This window comes from Hypanus sabinus, chromosome 12 (genome assembly GCF_030144855.1).
Source record: "Hypanus sabinus isolate sHypSab1 chromosome 12, sHypSab1.hap1, whole genome shotgun sequence".
Taxonomy (NCBI): Eukaryota; Metazoa; Chordata; class Chondrichthyes; order Myliobatiformes; family Dasyatidae; genus Hypanus; species Hypanus sabinus.
This window is the reverse complement of record NC_082717.1, coordinates 11,158,940-11,178,932: the sequence shown is the minus strand read 5'-3', so window position 1 is coordinate 11,178,932 and position 19,993 is coordinate 11,158,940. Positions and strand designations below refer to the sequence as shown.

Genomic DNA, 19,993 nt, shown 5'->3' with positions numbered 1-19,993 from the left:
CTGTTAAACCCTGGTTAGAACACATCTGAAATATGGAGTTCAGTTCTGGACGTCTCATTATAGGAAGGATGTGGAAGCTTTAGTGAGGGTGCAGAGATTTACCAGGATGCTGCCTGAATTAGAGAGCATGTTTTCTGAGGAGAGGTTGAATGAGCTAGGACTTTTCTCTTTGGAGCTCAGAAGGATGAGAGGTGACCGGACAGAGAAGTACAAGGTGATAAAAGTCATAGATTGAGTGGAAAGTCAGGGAGTTTTTCTCAGGGCAGAAGTGGCTGATATGAAAGGTCATAGTTTTAAGGGAATTGAAATATAGTATGGGGGGGGTGTTAAAGGCAGATTTTTTACACAAAGAGTGGTGGGTGCACGGAACATGCTGCAAGATGCGGTGGCAGATGGAGATACATCAGGGGCATTTAATGGAATCTTAGATTGGCATATTGAAGAAAGACAATGGAGGGCTAAGTGGGAACAAAGGGTTAGACTAATCTTTGAGTAGGTTGTAAATTTTCTCTGTACTCTTTTAATCTGATGGATATTTTTCCTTTAGGTAAGTTGCCAAAACTGCACACAATACTCCAAATCTGGCCTCACCAATGTCTCATACATCTTGAACACAACATCCTAGCTCCTGTGCTCAATGTCTGATTTACGAAGGTCGGGCTCTCCACATGACCCTCTCTGCCAGTGTGGCCACGCTGAGGGAATCATGGATCAGTATTCCCAGATCCCTTTGTTCTGTTGCTCTGCACAGAACCCTTCCACCCACTGTGCAAGTTCTAACCTGGTCTGTCCTCTCAAGGTACAACATCTCCCATAATTTATACAAGACAGTGAAGAGGGAAAAGGGCTACATGAAACAAGACTTTAGTGCAAACGTCACCGGTCCTGATGAAGGGTTTCGGCCCCAAACATCGACTGTTCATTCCCGCCCATAGATGCTGCCTGACCTGCAGAGTCCCTCCAGTATTTTCTGTTTGTGGTTCAGGGATATAACAGTGCAAGAGGTGGTCCGTAGGCTAAGGTAAAGTTAGGGTTTTGCAGGTCAGTTCAAGGACCCACATTGGCAGTCCCTGAACCTGGTGGTGGAGGGCCTCAGGCTTTTATGCCTCCTGCCGGATGGTAGCCACAGGAAGAGGGCGTGGCTTGAAAGGTGGGATCCTGATAACACACGCCACCTTCTTGAGGCGGCACTTCCTGTAGATGCTTGCAATCCCCCCCCCCCCCAACACCCAACTTTCCCCACCTCAGACCCATTTAAGATTATTCAACTCAGACCAAAACCTGGACAGGGACGTCCTTGCTCTGGAATGTAATGCGAACCCCCGGTAAGTCAAGCCGTACCTATTTAAGGAGAAATAGAGCCATTGTATTTGTTCAAAGTTCCTTCAGCTGAACTGTGACTACAGTGTACTGTGCTCCTTGTAGTGGAAGTTCACTGCTACACAATTCACATCTCAGTTCTTTTGGAGAGAGAATAAAAATTTTCTCTTACTATATTTATGTGTGAAAAAAAACAAAATAAACACAAAATGCAAAAGGAACAACTATATCTGTCAATTCTTATAAAGGGTTACGGAAAGTCGTGATATGGAGGGTTTTCTATGGACGCAGCCCTCCTTAATGCATGGGATGTACCATAGTCAGGCACAGCGAGTTTTAAGAGAGAGGGGGTGTGGAGAGGAGTGAAGGTCTGTACAGATTAATGGGTAATTGGTTTATTATTCTCACAGATGAGATCTTATTGGGGTACGTAGTTCAGAGTGAAGTGGACTAGCCATGATGAAATGGCAGAGCTGACTGGATGGGCCAAATAAGACTATAAGATCACAAGATATGTTAGCAGAATCAGGCTATGTGGCCCATTGAATCTGCTCCACCATTTCATCGTGGCTGATCCATTTTTCCTCTCAGCCCCAATCTCCTGCCTTCTCCCATATCCCTCATACCCTGATCAATCACGAACCTATCAACCTCTGCTTCAAATATACATAAAGACTCGACCTCCTGTGGCAACGAATTCCACAGATTCACCACTCTCTGGCTAAAGTACTTCATCATCGTGTCCTTTCTAAAAGGATGTCCCTCTATTCTGAGGCTGTGTCCTCTGGTCTTAGACCCTCCCATTATAGGAAGCATCCTCTCCACATCCACTCCATCAAAGCTTTTCACCATTCGGTAGGTTTCAATGAAGTCATGCTTCATTCATCTGAATTCTGGCGAAAACAGGCCCAGAGCCATCAAACACCCTTCATATGACAAGCCATTCAATCCGGGAATCATTTCTGTAAAATAAAATCCTGTATCTTATGGTTCATGTACAGAGTTAAAGAGAAGACCTTCCGTTGGCCTACCATTGAGACAGATCATTCCATATATATACATACATCAAGGTAGTACAAAAGGGAAAACAGAAAGCAGAATAGAGTGTTACAGAGAAACTGCAGTGCGGATAGACAATAAGGTAAAGGGCCACAATGAGGTAGGTTGAAGAATTAAATGTTCATTTTTATCATTTAAGAGATCCATTCAAGCATTTAATAACTTGAGGATACATGCTGTCCCTTGAGCCGATTAGTATGTACTTTCAGGAGTTGGTATCTCCTGCCTGATGCGAGGGGGGAGAAGAGAGAATGATGGGTTGGGAGGGGTTCTTGATGATGTTGACTGTTTTCCCAGGGCAGCAAGAAGTATGGACGGAATCAACTCGGGGGGGGGGGGGGGCAGATCTTACGAAAACAAGAGATTCTGCAGATACTGGAAATTTTAAGCAATGTGCTCAAAATGTTGGAGGAACTCAGTGGGAGTTGAGACTGGCTGAGTTCTTCCAGCATTTTATTTGTGTTACAATATAGGAGAGGTTTGGTTTTCGTGACAGACTGTGCTGTGTCCACAACTCTCTGCAATTTCCTGCTGTCTTTGTGGATAGCAGCCAAGATTAAAAGATGAGATGAATGATAGACACAAGGGATTCTGCAGATGCTGGAAATCCAGAGCAACACACACACAAACTGTTGGAAGAACTCAGCAGGCCAGGCAGCATCTATGCAGGAGAATAAAAGTCAACTTATTGGCTGAGACCCTTCACCAGGCCTGGAAAAAAGGAAGCGGGGAAGAAACCTATCAGATTGTACTCCTCCCCCTCCCCACAACTTCTCATTCTGGCCTCTGTCCTCCAGTTTTGTCTGTGTGGGCTTTGCACGTTCTCTCTCTGACCTCTGGAGGCACCAGTTTTGTCCAAAGGCTTGCGGTTTGGGAGGTTCATCGATCACTGCAAATTGTCGGTGAGCGGTAGAACCTGGGTGGGAGCTGATTGGAAAATGTGGGGAGGTGAATCGGGGGCCAGAGCAGGGTTAGAGAAAGAAGGTTAACACAAGAGCTCTGCAGATGAGGGAAATCCGGAATAACACAAAATGCCAAAGGAACTCCACAGGTCAGGCAATCCTGATGAAGGATCTTGGCCCAAAGTGTCAACTGTTTATTCCTCTCCACTGATGCTGCCTGACTTACTGCATTCATCTGTGGAAGGCATGGTGAGGTAAGTGTTAATTAACGTCTAGGCAAGCATAGAGTGCAGACAGTCCAGGCAAGAAAGATCTTTGAAGAACATCGTTTCCCTTTGCACAGCAGCAAACCGGAGCCGCCAGGCTTACCAAGACCAGATGAAAATGTAGCAGAGGGATGCAAAGGGCACACATGCCAACTGAGGGACAATTGCTTTACTAATTGGTAGCTTCTAGTTTCTATTGGGTCAGCTGGTAGTGTAGTGGCATCAACATTGGACTCCAAGGCAGATGGTCCTGAGTTCAAGCCTGGCTGGCTCCCAACCTGGGCAGCAGTAGTATCTGTGGGGAAGAAAGGCCTTCTGCATCTTGCCATGAAAACCCTATGGTCTGTGAGGTGATAAAGAATCAGACTCGACTTAACGACTGAACAACAACATTGTTTCTATTGATTTCGAGCACCTGTATTGTGAATGGCAATTAATCTTGAAAATGAGGAATTTGAACATGCACAAGGTTATCGATGGGCAATATCTATAACTGCTGATCAATTCTGTATAAAAATGGCATTTCTCTGTCCAGACACCAAAACATTCTGGATACAGAGGGCACGCCGTTCTCCACGTGCACAAGTAAATAGAGTGTAGTTAAGAAACAAAAGCAGGTTGACAGAGTTGTCAGAGCCCAGTCAATTGGTGACGACACCATCAGCATTCTGTGTGCATTACTTCAGAGCAGGATGGACAGTGAGCAGGGATTTGATGGGCCAAAGAGCCTGATTCTGTTCAGTCTCTCAATGCTTCCACATTGTTTCGTTGCTGCTGCAGGTGGGAGTTGGCGGTGCGTGAATAAGCTATTGTTCTCTGCACAGTACTGCAGTGACTGCGCCTTCACTAAGCTGCAAACCAACTGCAGCTACATGAATGCATGTCTATTTTTGAAGGACATGGGTGCTCTGTGTGCTGTCATGCTATTCTGAATAACATCTATTGATGTGTTTCTGGAACAGGATGAGGCCTTCTGAGAATTTGTCCCTGTGCAGAGATGTGTTCCTGTTCAAAGGTAAAACATGTTGCGTAACCACCATCGCTTGGTCACCAATGGCTGCAGTCATCTTGCGTTGACGGGGTGTCCAGTTGCTCTGGCCCATGGCAAATTACCATTGCACGCAGCCGGTAGATGGGTGCAAATGGGAGATGTTCCCCTATGCTGTTGGTTGAGGTTCCGTGCTCTTGCTTGGCTTGGTGCATCCATAGCTGGGAGGCCATTTCCCTCCTGGTGTGGTGGTGTGGAGATGTTGCACTTCCAGCCTTTTGCCCAAAGCCGCTTCTGCGCTGAGCTGGCCGCCGCTGATTGGCCGCGTGCATGCTTGACGACTGAGGGTTCGAGGAGTTTGGGTTCTGTGCATGCTTCATAAATGCAAGAGGTTCTTCAGGTGCTAGAAATTCAGAGCAGCACACACAAAGTTTCCAGAGGAGCTCAGAAGGGCAGGCAGCATCTATGGAGAGGAATAAACAGTTGGTGTTTCACTTTGGTACCCTTCATCAGGACTGGAGAAGAAGGGGGAAGAAGTTATTGTCATTGTTGGTCTGTGTCATGCACTGTGTATTGATTTGATCAGTCCTGATGAAGAAACTCATTCTTTATTCCCTTCCTCAGATGCTGCCTGACTTGCTGAGTTCCTCCAGCGTTTTGTGTGTGTTGCCGTGCATGGTTCAGGTCTCTTTCGTAGTGTGCCGTACTGTAACCCACCTCTGTGCACTCTCCCTTTTCTTACATCTTGGAACCTTGACTGGCTTTGGGTCCTTCTTGCCAGGGTGTTCTTGGTCGCTGCATGCGTCGTGGCATTATACAGGAGGTTCGATGTTTTACTAGGGTCACTGCTCATGGCATAGGGTGGCAAAGAGGGTTTTGTTCCTCTGCTGCGCACTGGGACAATGCAAACCTTCCTTCAAACATTCTACTCTTGGATATAATGTAGTCATGTTCAGGAAAGTGCAATTAACCAAGCTCAAGCTCATTGACATTCAATGGTATACATGTATGCCATCAAACGAAACAATGTTCATCTGGACCAAGGTGCACAACACAGTACATATAGCTCACACACAATACATAAAGTAGCATTATCACAAATAGAATACGTAGAGTAGAACAGCACAGGGACAGGCCCTGCAGCCTGCAACGTTGTGCCAATCCAATTAAATGGGCAACCTTAGAATTCCCCTCTTCCTACACAACGTTCAAATCATTCCATTTTCCTCACAATCATGTTCCTCTCTGACTGTGTGAGTTTCCTCCGGGTGTTCCAGTTTCCTCCCACAGTCCAAAGGCGTATTGGTTAGGAGGTTAATTGGTCATTGTAAGTTGTCCTATGATTAGGCTAGAATTCAATTAGGGGTTGCTGGGCAGTAGGGCTCAAAGTGCCCAAAGGGCCTATTGCACGCTGTATCTCAATAGTCAAATTAATTCATTTCTTATGGTCTTACAATAAGATGCAAGGGCCAAATTGAGGTAGACTGAGAAGCCAAATGCCCATCTTATTGTACTGGAGTCTTGTAACGGCTGATTAGAAACTGTCCCTAAGCCTGGTGGTACCTGCTTCCAGGTTCTTGTATCTTCTGTTGGATGGCGGGGAGAAGGAAGAACATCTGGGGTGGGGGGAGTCTGATGATGTTGACAGTGAGAAGATGGGATCCATGGAATGGGAGAACGGTTTCCATGAATTGCCGAGCTGGACCCACAAATCTGTGCCATTCCCTCCAATCGGGCAGAGCAGTTGCCATACCGACCTGTGCTGCGTCAGATCTGTGTGAGGGTCAAAGCGACGTGCTGCATTCTCCCGGGGAAGCAGGGAGCCACTGGTGAGCTTTCTAGGCCGTACTCCAGGAAGCAGGGAGCCACAGAGCCAGGAAGAGGCCATTCAGCCTTGGCGTGCTCCGTCAATGCTCCTGTTTGGCATTGGAGATAACTTAGGACGTAGGACATGGGCCATGAAGCAAGAACGGGAACAGAATCAGAATCGGGTTTAGTATCCCTGGCATATGTCATGAAATTTGTTGTATGTCAGCAGCAGTACATGATAATAAAAAACTACAATCTACAATCAGGAATATATATAAAAAATCAAGTAGGTAAGTAGTGCAATGAGAGCAAAAAAAAAGAAAAAAAGGTAGTGAGGTAGTGTTCATGGGTTCACTGTCCGTGTAGAAATCTGATGGCAGAGGGGAAACACTTCTGAAACATCAAATCTGTCTCTTCAGGCTTCTGTAACGGTAGCAGTGAGAAGAGGGCATGTCCTAGGTGATGGGGGTCCTTAATGATGGATGCTGCCTTTTTGAGGCATCACCTTTTGTAAGCATCCTCAGTGCTGGAGGGGCTATTACCCATGGTGGAGCTGCCTGAGTTTACAACTTCCTGCCCATCTAGCTTGAGCTGATGATGATTCCAATCTGACTAATCATATCTAGCTGTACATGGTCTATCTCCCTCAATTCCCTCTTTATTCACGTCCCTGTCTAAAAGCCTTAAATATTACTGTTCTGTCTGCTTCCACCTCCTTCGCTGATAGTGTGTTCCAGGCACCCGCCACTGCTTCAGAAAAGAAATCCCTGCCCTCCAGCATCACCTACACAAACACAAGAGATTCTGCAGATGCTGGAAATCCTGAGCAACTCAGACAAAATGCTGGAGAAACTCAGCAGGTCAGGCAGCATCTGTGGAATGGAATAAGCAGTTGATGTTTCATGCTTAAATTCTTCATCTGGATTGTGAGTCCCTCTACTACCACACTGAAAACATATCTTGGCCCTAAATATTGTCTGTTTATTCCCCTCCATAGATGCTGTCTGACCTGTGGAATTCCTCCAGCATTTTGTGTGTGTTCTCTGTACATCACCTGTAGACACTTCCCCTTCTCACCTTAAGCATATGCTCTCTAGCATTTGGCATTTCAGCACTGGGTAAAAGATTTTGACTGTCTACCTTGTCTATGTCTCTCATAACTTTTGAACCCTCTACTAGGTCAGCCTAAAACAATGTATAAAACAAAATAGGGCAGTCCAACCTCTCCTCATACACCCCCTCCCTTCTCCACAACTTAGAAAATGCTGGTTTCCTGACACTGTCCGGTCCGGGTGAAAGGTTATCAGTCTGAAACGTTCTCTCTGCTTCACTCCGTCTGGATGCTTCCTGACCTGGTGAGCATTTCTGGCATGGTCTGATTTTGTTTCAGGTTTCTGGCATCTGCAGGCTTTTCTTCCCTTTCCAGAGTAATGAATGGCACTGACTCAGTGGGTGGGCTCTCATGCCTAAATCAGCAAGTTGTGGATCAAGCCACACTCCTCAATTTGTTCTCTTTTTTCCTTCCTTTAAGAAAAACACCTTTATTACAAATTGCTTTCAATAACAGTGACTGATGCGAACACTAACATGAATTAAAATGCTCCCATCTCTGTCCAGGATGACGTTTATCCCCTTTGGTTCCGAAACATCCCTGCGACACCTCCATGGTACCTGTGGACACTGCACGTTCCCTCTCCATGGTTACCCAGTCATGGAAATACCCCCGGAACTTCACCAGACAGTGCACCCTGGCGGAACCCTCTGCTACCCATGCCCAGGACACATGGATAGCTATCTTTGCCTGCTCCAGGAGCACTTTTACTTGGACATCTTCTCCCTCCTTGGCTCCTTCTGACTGGATGGCCGCATATATACTCTACCACTCTAATAACGTTGTCACTATCTGTATGTTCATGTTCTCCTCTGCCGTAGCCCATCCACTTCAAGTTTCGGTGTGTTGTGTATTCAGAGACGCTCTTCTACACACCACTGTTGTAATGTGTGGCTATCTCTGTTGCCGTCACCTTCCTGTCTGGCCATTCTCCTCTGACCTCTTTCTTTAACAAAGCATCTTCACTCACTGAACTGCCACCCACTGGATGCTTTTTCTCGTTTCTCACACCGTCTCTGTAAACTCTAGAGAGTGTTGTGTGTGCAAAAAAAATCCCAGGATAATGGCAGTTTCTGAGATACTCAAACCACCCCATCCGGCACCAACAGTCATTCCAGGGACAAAGTCATTTCTTCCCCATTCTGACATTTGGTCTGAATAACAACTGAACCCCTAGACCATTCCTGCATGTTTTTATGCATTGAGTTTCTGTCGCATGATTGACTGATCAGATATTTATGTTAATGAGGAGGTGTACATGATACGGCCACTGAGAGGAAATAGGCTAAAATGCAGGCAGGAGCAGCCCCCCGAGAGTCATTGGTGGTGTCCAGAGGCCAGTATTTAAACCTCCCTCAATGTAACTAAACAAAGATCCCCTGCTTAAGTACTGCTGTTCGTGAGATCTTCCTGGGTCTGAGTAGGTTTACTATTGTCATGTACTGGAATACAGTGAAAAACTTACCTTACACATTGCTCATACAGATCCGATCATTACCCAGTGCACTGAGCTGGAACAGAACGAAACAATAACAAAGCAGAGTACAGTTCCAGAGGAAGTGCAGTGCAGGCAGACAATAAGGTGCAAGTTCGAAATGAGGGAAACTGTGAAGCCAAGAGCCCCTCTTGTACCAGAGATGCATTCAAGGGCCTGATAACAGTGGGATAGAAGCTGTACTTGAACTTGGTGGCACATGCTTTCGGGCTTTTATATCCTCTACCTGATGGGAGAGGGGAGAGGAGACACGTCCAGGGAGGGTGGAGTGTTTGATGAGTCTCGTGCTTGCCAGTTCACTTGCAGGATTAACCATACCTGTTCCTTTCTCCGCACCAGGTGGCCTCTTAGCAGCTGTGACCTCATCGAAATTCGGCCAATTGGACGCCTGCCAGGAGCCTGTTGTTCCTGTTCACAATGTCCTGGACAAGGTGACCAGTTTCTACCCGACCCACTCTGACAACTTCTACAAGAACATCATGATGTCTGATAATTTCAGCCATAGCACCAAGTTCTGACGCCTCACACCCGCTGGTAGGGACGTTCTGGAAAGAGGCGGAGGGGAGTCTTGTGAAAGTGCCGGCCATTCTGATATGGGATGGGGGAAGGGTGTGGCGGGTTGCGGAATGGTCACTGGTCGGGGGAGGGAGTGAATGAAAGACCAGAGATTTAATCATAGAGTTCAGGTGACTGTGTCCTGGTCAGTTGGTTAATGGACATCAGCTAAACTCTGCAGATTATCATCTTCTATCCACTCTCTTTCACCAATGTTTCCATCACAGTGGGCCATTTCCTGCACTCAGAGAGGGCAGGGGCGAGAGATTGACCTGGGTTCAAATCAGCCAGATCTAGCAGTGGAATGAGTCCTCCTCCCACCCTTGAGTGCCACCCAGCACCACCTACTTCCTCCTACCCTTGAGAAGTTGACAGAAGGTGTAAGTTTTGGGTGAGTGATACTTGTGGAGCGCATGGGATGGAGAGGGCTTCAATGATGTTACACTGCGGGAGTCTTTGTGTTGTTTGCCATGGGAACCTCCCTCGGTGGGGGAGATTGTCCCTTTGCTCACTGTACCTGCCTGACACAGGCACGAGAGACCCCTGAATGGGGGGAGGGGTGCCTCATCCCAATGGGGACAGAATCCACTAATAAAAGCCCGGGATTGGAAGGAAGATGGGCCAGGCCACTAAACTAGAGCACACAGGGGCCATTAGTTTGTACATCCCATCCAGTGTGTACATTCCATTAGCAACATCATAAGACTTTAATGCATAGGAGTAGAAGTAGGCCATTCGGTCCTTCAAGTCTGCTCCACCATTCCATCATGGCTGATTTATTACCCCTTTTAACATCACTCTTCTGCCTTCTTCACATAACCCTTGACACCCATATTAATCAAGAACCTATCAACCTCCGCTGTAAATATACCCAATGACTTGGCCTCCACAGCCGTCTGTGGCAATGAATTCCACAGATTCACCACCCTCTGGCTAAAGAAATTCCCCCTCATCTCTGTTCTAAAGGGACGTCCCTGTACTCTGAGGCTGTGCCCTCTAGTCTATTTATTAAACATGTTTTTGTTCGACACGTCTGGAAGTATAAAAAGGACTTTGTCACGGATGGGTTGTGGAAATCAGGGAATGGTTCTGACTCAGACCCAGTCCTCCAGCCCACTGAATCCATACTGGCTCCATCAGCCTCGTAGTCCTTGCCTGGAGATGACCTTCCCTCAGAATTCCAACTGAATCACTCTCAAATGCCCTGATTTATCTTGTTTCCCACCAGCCTCCGGGTAGCCAGCTCCGGATCAGCTGTTGACTATTTTCCTTCACGTTCCCCCTTGTGGCTTTTTCCACTGCGGTTGGATGGAACTACAGCCAGAGATCATGGGTTAAGGGGTGAAAGGTGAAAAGTTTATGGGGAACATGAGGAGAAGTTGTGCGAGTGTGGAGTGAAAGGCCAACGCAAGCGGTGATGCAATGCCTGAGAAGTTTGGGTAGGTACATCGAAGGTAGGTGTATGGAGGGCTATGTTCCCAGTGCAGATTGATGGGAGTAGGCAGCGTAAATGATTTGGCATGGACTAGATGGGCTGAAGGGCCTGTTTCTGTGCTGTACTTTTCTATGACATTATGTGTCTTCATCAGATAGAGTATAGTAAAGAAGATCAATGAAAAATTTCACTGAATTCTCTAACTTCCCGTCCCATTCTTTCTCCTCCTGAGCTCCCCCGTTCCTCCCACACCCAACCCAGTCCCCTTCTGATATGTATTCTCCTCCTGAGCTCCCCCGTTCCTCCTACACCCAACCCAGTCCCATTCTGATATGTATTCTCCTCCTGATCTCCCCCGTTCCTCCCACACCCAACCCAGTACCATTCTGATATGTATTCTGCTCCTGAGCTCCCCCGTTCCTCCCACACCCAACCCAGTCCCATTCTGATATGTATTCTCCTCCTGAGCTCCCCCGTTCCTCCCACACCCAACCCAGTCCCATTCTGATATGTATTCTCCTCCTGATCTCCCCCGTTCCTCCTACACCCAACCCAGTCCCATTCTGATATGTATTCTCCTCCTGAGCTCCCCCGTTCCTCCCACACCCAACCCAGTCCCATTCTGATATGTATTCTCCTCCTGAGCTCCCCCGTTCCTCCCACACCCAACCCAGTCCCATTCTGATATGTATTCTCCTCCTGAGCTCCCCCGTTCCTCCTACACCCAACCCAGTCCCATTCTGATATGTATTCTCCTCCTGATCTCCCCCGTTCCTCCCACACCCAACCCAGTCCCATTCTGATATGTATTCTGCTCCTGAGCTCCCCCGTTCCTCCCACACCCAACCCAGTCCCATTCTGATATGTATTCTCCTCCTGATCTCCCCCGTTCCTCCTACACCCAACCCAGTCCCATTCTGATATGTATTCTCCTCCTGAGCTCCCCCGTTCCTCCCACACCCAACCCAGTCCCATTCTGATATGTATTCTCCTCCTGAGCTCCCCCGTTCCTCCTACACCCAACCCAGTCCCATTCTGATATGTATTCTCCTCCTGAGCTCCCCCGTTCCTCCTACACCCAACCCAGTCCCATTCTGATATGTATTCTCCTCCTGAGCTCCCCCGTTCCTCCTACACCCAACCCAGTCCCATTCTGATATGTATTCTCCTCCTGAGCTCCCCCGTTCCTCCTACACCCAACCCAGTCCCATTCTGATATGTATTCTGCTCCTGAGCTCCCCCGTTCCTCCCACACCCAACCCAGTCCCATTCTGATATGTATTCTCCTCCTGAGCTCCCCCGTTCCTCCTACACCCAACCCAGTCCCATTCTGATATGTATTCTGCTCCTGAGCTCCCCCGTTCCTCCCACACCCAACCCAGTCCCATTCTGATATGTATTCTCCTCCTGATCTCCCCCGTTCCTCCTACACCCAACCCAGTCCCATTCTGATATGTATTCTCCTCCTGAGCTCCCCCGTTCCTCCCACACCCAACCCAGTCCCATTCTGATATGTATTCTCCTCCTGATCTCCCCCGTTCCTCCTACACCCAACCCAGTCCCATTCTGATATGTATTCTCCTCCTGATCTCCCCCGTTCCTCCTACACCCAACCCAGTCCCATTCTGATATGTATTCTCCTCCTGAGCTCCCCCGTTCCTCCTACACCCAACCCAGTCCCATTCTGATATGTATTCTCCTCCTGAGCTCCCCCAGCATGGTGACGTAACGGCTAGCACAAAGCTTTATCAGTGCAGGCGACTAGGGTTCAACTCCCACCGCTGTCAGGAGTTTGCACGTTCTCCCCGTGACTGCGTGGGTTCCCTCCAGGTGCTCCAGTTTCCTCTCACAGTCCAACGGTGTACCGGTTGGTTGGCAGCCTGGCTTAAAGGGCCGGCAGAGTGCCTCCCTCATCAATCAGTTCCACCCACTACCACTGCCCACCACCCACACGTCCCTGCACCCTGTCTTCCCCTCTGCCCTTCACAACTCCCTCGTATGACATAGAATGGAGAACTGTACAGCATTGGAACAGGCCCTTCGCCCTACGATGCTGTGCGAAACCAGCTAAAAAGGAATTCGAAAGCACCCATACACTAATCCCTCCCACCTACACCATGTCGAAATCTGTCAATCTTCCTCACATCCTTGAGCCTATCTAAACCTCTCTTAAAAGCCCCTAATGTATTTGCCTCTCCTGTGATAGCAGGCAACGCATTCCAGGCACCGACCACTCTCCGAGTAAAAAAAATTACCCCTCACTTCCACCATGAATCTACCCTCTCTCACCTTCAATGCATGCCCTCATTTCAACCCTGGGAAACAGCTTCTCCATGTCTACCCCATCTATGCCTCTCATAATTTTATAAACCTCTATCAGATCTCCCCTCAGTCTCTGCTGTTCCAGAGAAAATGACCCAAGTTTACCCAGCCTCTCGTGATAGCACGTGCCCTCTAAACCAGGCAGCATCCTGATAGACCTCTTCTGCCCCTCTCTCTAGCCCCCACATCCTTCGTGTAGAGGGGCAACCAGAACTGAACACAATATTCCAGATGTGGCCTAACTAGATTCTTGTTAAAGCTGCAGCCTAGTCCCTCACTTAATTCTGGGAGCCACCTTCCTCTCCTATCAGATTCCACCATCTTCAGCTCTTTATGGAGATGATAATTAGCTCTATTTGTCACTTGTGCATCGAAGCTGTGAAACGTGCAGTGAAATGTATCATTTCCTCAACAAACAACACAGTCCGAGTTGTACTGGGAGCACCCCGTAAGTGTTGCTTCAGGCACTTTTTTTCTCAAAATGACCCTTTGTTCAGATGCAGAACGCAACTCAAATTCACACTCCCCAGTAGGACTACAGGAGGATAGAGTCCTTGATTGCAACATCAACCAATCAATGAAAGTCAGCCTGGGACTGGTTTCAGCAGACCGCTAGGGGCAGATTGTTATGACTCACCGTAATGGAATCGAAGCCCAATCACTGGCAGTTGAATGCTGGACCACAGGCAGAGGCTGAGGGCTTCCCAAGGGTAGTGCATAGAGGCAGAGAGGTGGCTCAGTATTGTAGTGAGTGGACCTGCTGCCTCATGGGTCCAGAGAACTAACGTAGCTTGGCCACAACCTACTAACCTGTAGGTCTTTGGAATGTGGGAGGAAGCTGTGCTCATGTGGTCACAGGGAGAACATACAATGTCCAATGAACACAGGTCATTGTCACTATAAAGCATGCCACTCTCAGCATTTGCAGACTACGGTACACATAAAGTCATAGAACACTACAGCACAGAAACAGACCTTTCAGCCCATCTAGTCTGTACTGGACTACTAGTCTGGACCTGCACCCAGACCATAGCGCTCTGTACCCCTCCCGTTCATACACCTATCCGAATTTCTGTTGAATGTTGAAATCAGACTTCTACCACCACTTTCGCTGGCAGCTTATTCCACACTCTCACCACCCTCTGAGTGAAGAAGGTGCCCTTAAATATTTCACCTTTAACCCTTAACCCATGACCTCTAGATCTTGTCTCACCCTAGATCAGCGGAAAAAGCCTGCATATGTATTTTCCCCACTGCTCTGTTTTCAACCCCCAGCCCCTCTCATGAACAATTATTAAACTGAGAGTAGCTGGTTGTTAGTAACTAACTGTTTCTTGGAGCCCACTGTACCCAACTAAAACAGGTAGACAACAAAGTCAGTGCCTTGGCTGTGGAGCATTTCAGAATGTTGCAGGCAGTCCCTCGTCTCACTGGAGCCAATTCTCAGTGGGCCCATGTTGCTACGGTCACTCCCTTTTCCTCTGAATACCCCTCCCATCCGTTTAAAAAAGAGAAATTACCTTGAAACTGTGACTAAAATTTGCAAACACACTTGTTCCAAGTTCCCTGTCCTCTTTGTCCTGCGATACCAACATCCACCTGGTGGCGGCAGTGATGAACTGGGAGCGGCACCCCACTCGCCATGCGCGCACCACTGCCACCTCTTGGAGACGGCCTGGTATTGCAGGTCCTCTCTGAATACCACCTGAAGGTCACACCCAGGAGAACAGGAATGCCGAACTTCCAGTCTGGCGCGGAAAGGCAGCCAATGTGTTAGTTCTCACCATGGTACATGTGTCAAGCACCATTATTAGTCAAAACACAAAATAATTGTCAGTCAGAATTACGTGCGGCGTAAAAACAATGAACTTGAAGTAAATTGGGATTCAGCATTGTCCGACTTTGGACACGAGGTTACAGCGCAGCTAACGCTGGCTGTCTGTGTTGACTTCCGTTCATGCCTTGAAAGACTGCTGATTGGGAAATATTTGCGAAAGCTGACACCTTGTGGTACACCCTAGGGTGATTTCTGTGACATGGCATTTGTATATTAAATACAAATCTCCCAGCCTGTTCCTTCATGTCAGCTCACTGATAAAACTTGCTTTGACATGTCTGCAAGTGCACATGTGACACTTCAACACACCTCCTCTGTAAGAACGGGGCAGGCTAGATCCACCGTCTTGACATTCCCGGTCACAGGCGCCAAGTGTACTTTGCAGAAGCAATTACAATACCTCACTTTTCCCCCTTTTCCATTCTAATGCTACAAAAACACATTTTTTCTCTTATATGTGCTGTGAATTTGATTGTTTTCAGACCATAAGACACAGGAGTAGAATTAGGCCATTCGGCCCATTAAGGCTGCTTTGCCATTTCACCATGGCTGATTTATTATCCCTCTCAACCCCATTCTCTAACATATTATTTAGAAAATAATTATGTTGGAAATACATGAACTTAGCAGCCCAAGATTTTAGATTTCACAAACTAGTCTTGTTGCAAATATTAATTTGACAATCATTGTGTTAGCTGAATGTTTTGTTAAGTTTAGACATTACTACTGTGTAGTACAGTGCATTTATATTTTTTATATGATGTTGTGTTTTTCCCACGTTATGTCTTTCCACCACACCCTTGCCTTCTACTTGCTGATTGTAATCTGGTTACTCTTGTAAATATTTATTTATTGCAGTCTTCTGTGTCTTCCCTCAGCTCCTTGCTGTTTCCCTTCTGAAGTGTTGATGTATTTCAAATTCAGTGAAAGCATTTGCTTTCAGATCCCATTTGTCATTGTAAAAGTGCAAATAAACACAAGCTTTGGATGTGCAAATGTGATGTGTCTGATTGGGTGGTTAGGGTGGGAGCAGGTACTGATGGTGGGGGGGGGGTGGGAGAGCGTAAATACCCGTACTTAACGGCTCGTATGGACGTACAATCAGTCTGTGTATTTAAGCCATCTTTGTCACAAGCACGGAGTCTGGGCGCCCTCACAGGAGAGCAGCTGAAAGGGGTCAGCAATCATATTCATGAGAATACAGACAAGAGAAAATCTGCAGATGCTGGCAATCCAAAGCAACACACACACAATGCTGGAGGAACTCAGCAGGTCGGGCAGCACCTATGGAAAAGCGTGAACAGTTGGTGTTTCAGGCTGAGACCTCCCAGCAGGACTGAAAAGGAAGGGGGCAGCAGCCAGAATAAGGAAGTCAGGGGAGAGGGGAAGGAATACAAATGAGCAGGTGAGGGGAGAGGTGGATGAGTGGAGGAGGATGGATGAAGTAAGAAACTGGGAGGTGATAGGCGAAAAGGCTAAAGGGCTGAAGAAGAAGGAACTTGATAGGAGAAGAGAGTGGACTATGGGAAAAGGAGGAGGAGGAGGGCCACCAGAGGGAGGTGATAGGCAGGTGAGGGGAGAAGAGAAGGGGTGAAAGTGGAACCGGAATGGGGATGGGAAGGAGAATAGAAAAACAATGGGGGAGGAGAGACGTTCATGCCATCAGATTGGGGGCTACCCAGATGGAATATGAGGTGCTCCTCCTCCAACCCGAGTTTGGTTGATGAGGCCATAGATAAACATGTGGTTGCTTTCCTTGGTGGTAGAGATGGCTGGTTTGGCGGGGTGCTGTCGTGGTGGGATGTCTGAATTAAAGGAGGTGGGTGGGCAAGCGAGGAATTGTTTTCTTGGGGAATAGGAGACTGAGAGCTGACCTTATAGAAATGTGTAAATTCACAGGGGACATAGGCAGATTGAATCAAGAATGAGAGGGTGTGGATTTAATGTGTGTTGGGAGAGATTTCATAGGAACCAGACAGTCAATATAGGTTGAATGAACTTAGTCTTTTCCACAGGGTTGTGGAATCAAAACCCAGAGGGCAGAGATTTGAGATGAGAGCTCAAGGGGAAATATTTTACATTGAGGGTGGTATGTGTGTGGGATGAAATCCCAGAGAAAGTAGTCTGATGCAGGTACATTAACAACATTTAAGACAGTTGGGCAGGTACGTGGCTTGGAATGGTTATGGGCCAGAAGCAGACAAGTAGGACCAGCTTGGGAGCGGCATCTTGATCAACATGGATCACTTGGGTTGAATGACCTAACCCTGTCCTGTACTCAAGACTGTTTGATGTCATTTCCAGTAGACAAGTGTAGATGAGAATGAAATAATCGTTACTCCAGATCTGACACAGCATAGAAAAATGTAAGATAAAGAACACGATAATAATTAAAAAGCAATCAATATAAATACATTAGATAACTTATATATGTGTAGATTGGCTATGTGTCCATAAAATGAGACTAGGCTGTACATATGGTGACTGACAGGATAATAATAATAATCATAATAGTGATAAATAATGAAGATAAATTAAGAATAAGTAATAAAGATAATTATAAAGTAGCATTGGGTTAGTGGGTGGAGGTGTTGATCAGCCTTACTGCTTGGGGTAAGTAACTGTCTTTGAGTTTGGTGGTCCTGGCATGGATGTTATGCAGCCTGGGCAAACAGTCCATGAGCAAGGCGAGTGGGATCCTTCATGATGTTACTGGCCCTTTTCCAGTGGGTAGGCTGGTGCTGGTGATGCATTGAGCAGCTTTGACTTGCCATTATAGAGACTTCTTGCCCTTTATGGGTACTCATACCACCAAGCTGAAAGACATCCACTATCCCACTGCTGCCAGACTCCTATTCAGATCTCTTGAACAACAAGATGGACTCCTGACCTCCCAATCTACCTCATTACGATCTTGCATCTTATCGTCTTCCTGCACTGCACTTCCTCTGCAGCTGTTACACTTTATTCTGCATTGTTGTTGTCATGCCTTGTTCTACCTCAACACACTGTGTAATGATTTGATCTGTATGAAAAGCATGCAAGAAAGGTTTCTCGGCACATGTGACAACACTAATACCAACACCAATCACTGTTCCTCTAGAACAAGAGAAAATCTGAAGATGCTGGAATTCCAAGCAACACACGCAAAATGCTGGAGTGACTCTGCAGCCAGGCAGCACCTATGGAAAAGAGGGCAGTGGACGTTTTGGGCTGAACCCCTTTGGCAGGATTGAAATGTCGACTGCACCCTTTTCCATAGATGCTGCCTGGCCTGCCGAGTTCCTCCAGCGCTTTGTGTGTGTCACCGTTCCCTCTGAGCTGCATGGCTCCCACACAAGTAGCATTTGCGGCCAGGCAGCGGGAATTTTCCTTTATATAATGTTGATATTAAAGCGCATCTGCAATGTTCAGACCATGTCAAACTTTCCCTGCTCAGAGCAGAGGTTGGTGCCCACAGCTATCAAATAAATTAGAAAGAAATGTTGCAGTTATTCACCAAGGCCTCTCTGTCAGAGGGTCTTATTGAGTGCCAGCATCATACAGCATGGAAATGCATCTTCAGACCCACGGACTCCACTCTGGACCATGAATCACCTACTAACACAAATTCTCCAATCCAATCCTATTTCACCCTGCTTACCTCACGTCTCCCACGCCCACCCCCACCACCTGTGTACAAGGGGTGATTGATAAGTTTGTGGCCTAAGGTAGCAGGAATCAATTTTAGAAAACCCAGCACATTTATTTTTCAACATAGTCCCCTCCTACATTTACACACAGTCCAGCGGTCGTGGAGCATACGGGTCCCTTCTTTGTAGAAGTCGGCGTCTTGGACCTCCAGAAAGTATCCACAGCATGGGGTGATTGATGGCCGAAGGTAGAAGGAGATGAGTTATACAGCTCTCATTACATGCATGTGCAGTTCAACTATTTGAGTGATTATGCAGAAAGTTTGAAGTTAATAACTTTTGTGGTATTTCTGTTCCAGATAATTGAAAATTGCAAGTAAGCACTGTCTGAGAAAATGGACAACATCGGCCTATGTGCAGTCATCCGCTGCCTCGGTCTCAAGGGCTTATCACCCAAGGAGGTCCACGAGGACATGGTGGCAACACTAGGGGAGGGTGAAAAATAAATGTGCTAGGTTTTCTAAAATTGACTCCTTCTACCTGAGGCCACAAACTTATCAATCATCCCTAAACCAACAATCTGCACAGGAGCCCGAGCTCCTGGGGATAGCCAAGCAGCCACAGGGAGAATGTGCAATCTCCACGCCGGCAGTATTGGTGGTCAGGATCGAACAGGCTCTACTTGCTTCGCCACTGTGACAGGAGCCGAAGAGAGGAAATCAGACAGGGGTCTTTGCTGAGCCATGTGTACCTCCACTTTACATCATTCTTTACTTTCCTTTTTGCTCCTCCATGCAAGTGTGTGTATATGCGCATTTATGAATTGATGTGAGTGTGTGTGTCTGCACATCTGTGTGTGCGTGTTTGTGGATATGCATGACTGCATGCATGTATGTGTGTGTGTCTCTTCTCTCACTCTCTCTCTCTCTCTCTGCACTTCCTCTCTCCTTCTCCCTCCCTTTCTCCCTTCCTCTCTCCTCTCCATCTCCCTCTCTCCACCCTTTCTCCTTCTCTTCATGATCTCACATTTGATCATAACTGATTTATTATCCCTCTCAACCCCATTATTTTGCCTACTCCCTGAAGCCTTTGATGCCCTTATTAATCAAGAATCTATCAGCCTCTGCTGGAAATATACCCAGTGATTTGACCTCCACAACTGGGTGTGGCGATGAATTCCACAGAGTCACCTCCTCATCTCTGTTCCAAAGGGGCATCTTTCTGTCTGGGCTGAGCTCTTTCCTCACATAATCTAGGTATTT

The 19,993-nt window shown here is 47.1% G+C and overlaps 1 protein-coding gene across 5 annotated transcripts in view; it reads left to right on the top strand.

The window, feature by feature from the left end:
• The window catches only part of adgrg6 (adhesion G protein-coupled receptor G6), a 169,927-nt gene extending 150,461 nt beyond the window's left edge, over positions 1 to 19,466 (top strand). For 3 of the 5 annotated variants that reach the window (XM_059985539.1, XM_059985537.1, XM_059985535.1), the window contains one exon: positions 9,290 to 16,086. In XM_059985539.1, coding sequence (XP_059841522.1) covers positions 9,290 to 9,468 — 179 coding nt within the window. In that variant the 3' untranslated portion in view covers positions 9,469 to 16,086. Of the gene's footprint in view, positions 1 to 4,509; positions 4,563 to 9,289; positions 16,087 to 19,090 lie in introns of those variants that run through there. The other 2 variants (XM_059985536.1, XM_059985540.1) reach the window with 2 other exon arrangements.
• The last annotated feature ends 527 nt before the right edge of the window (positions 19,467 to 19,993 follow it).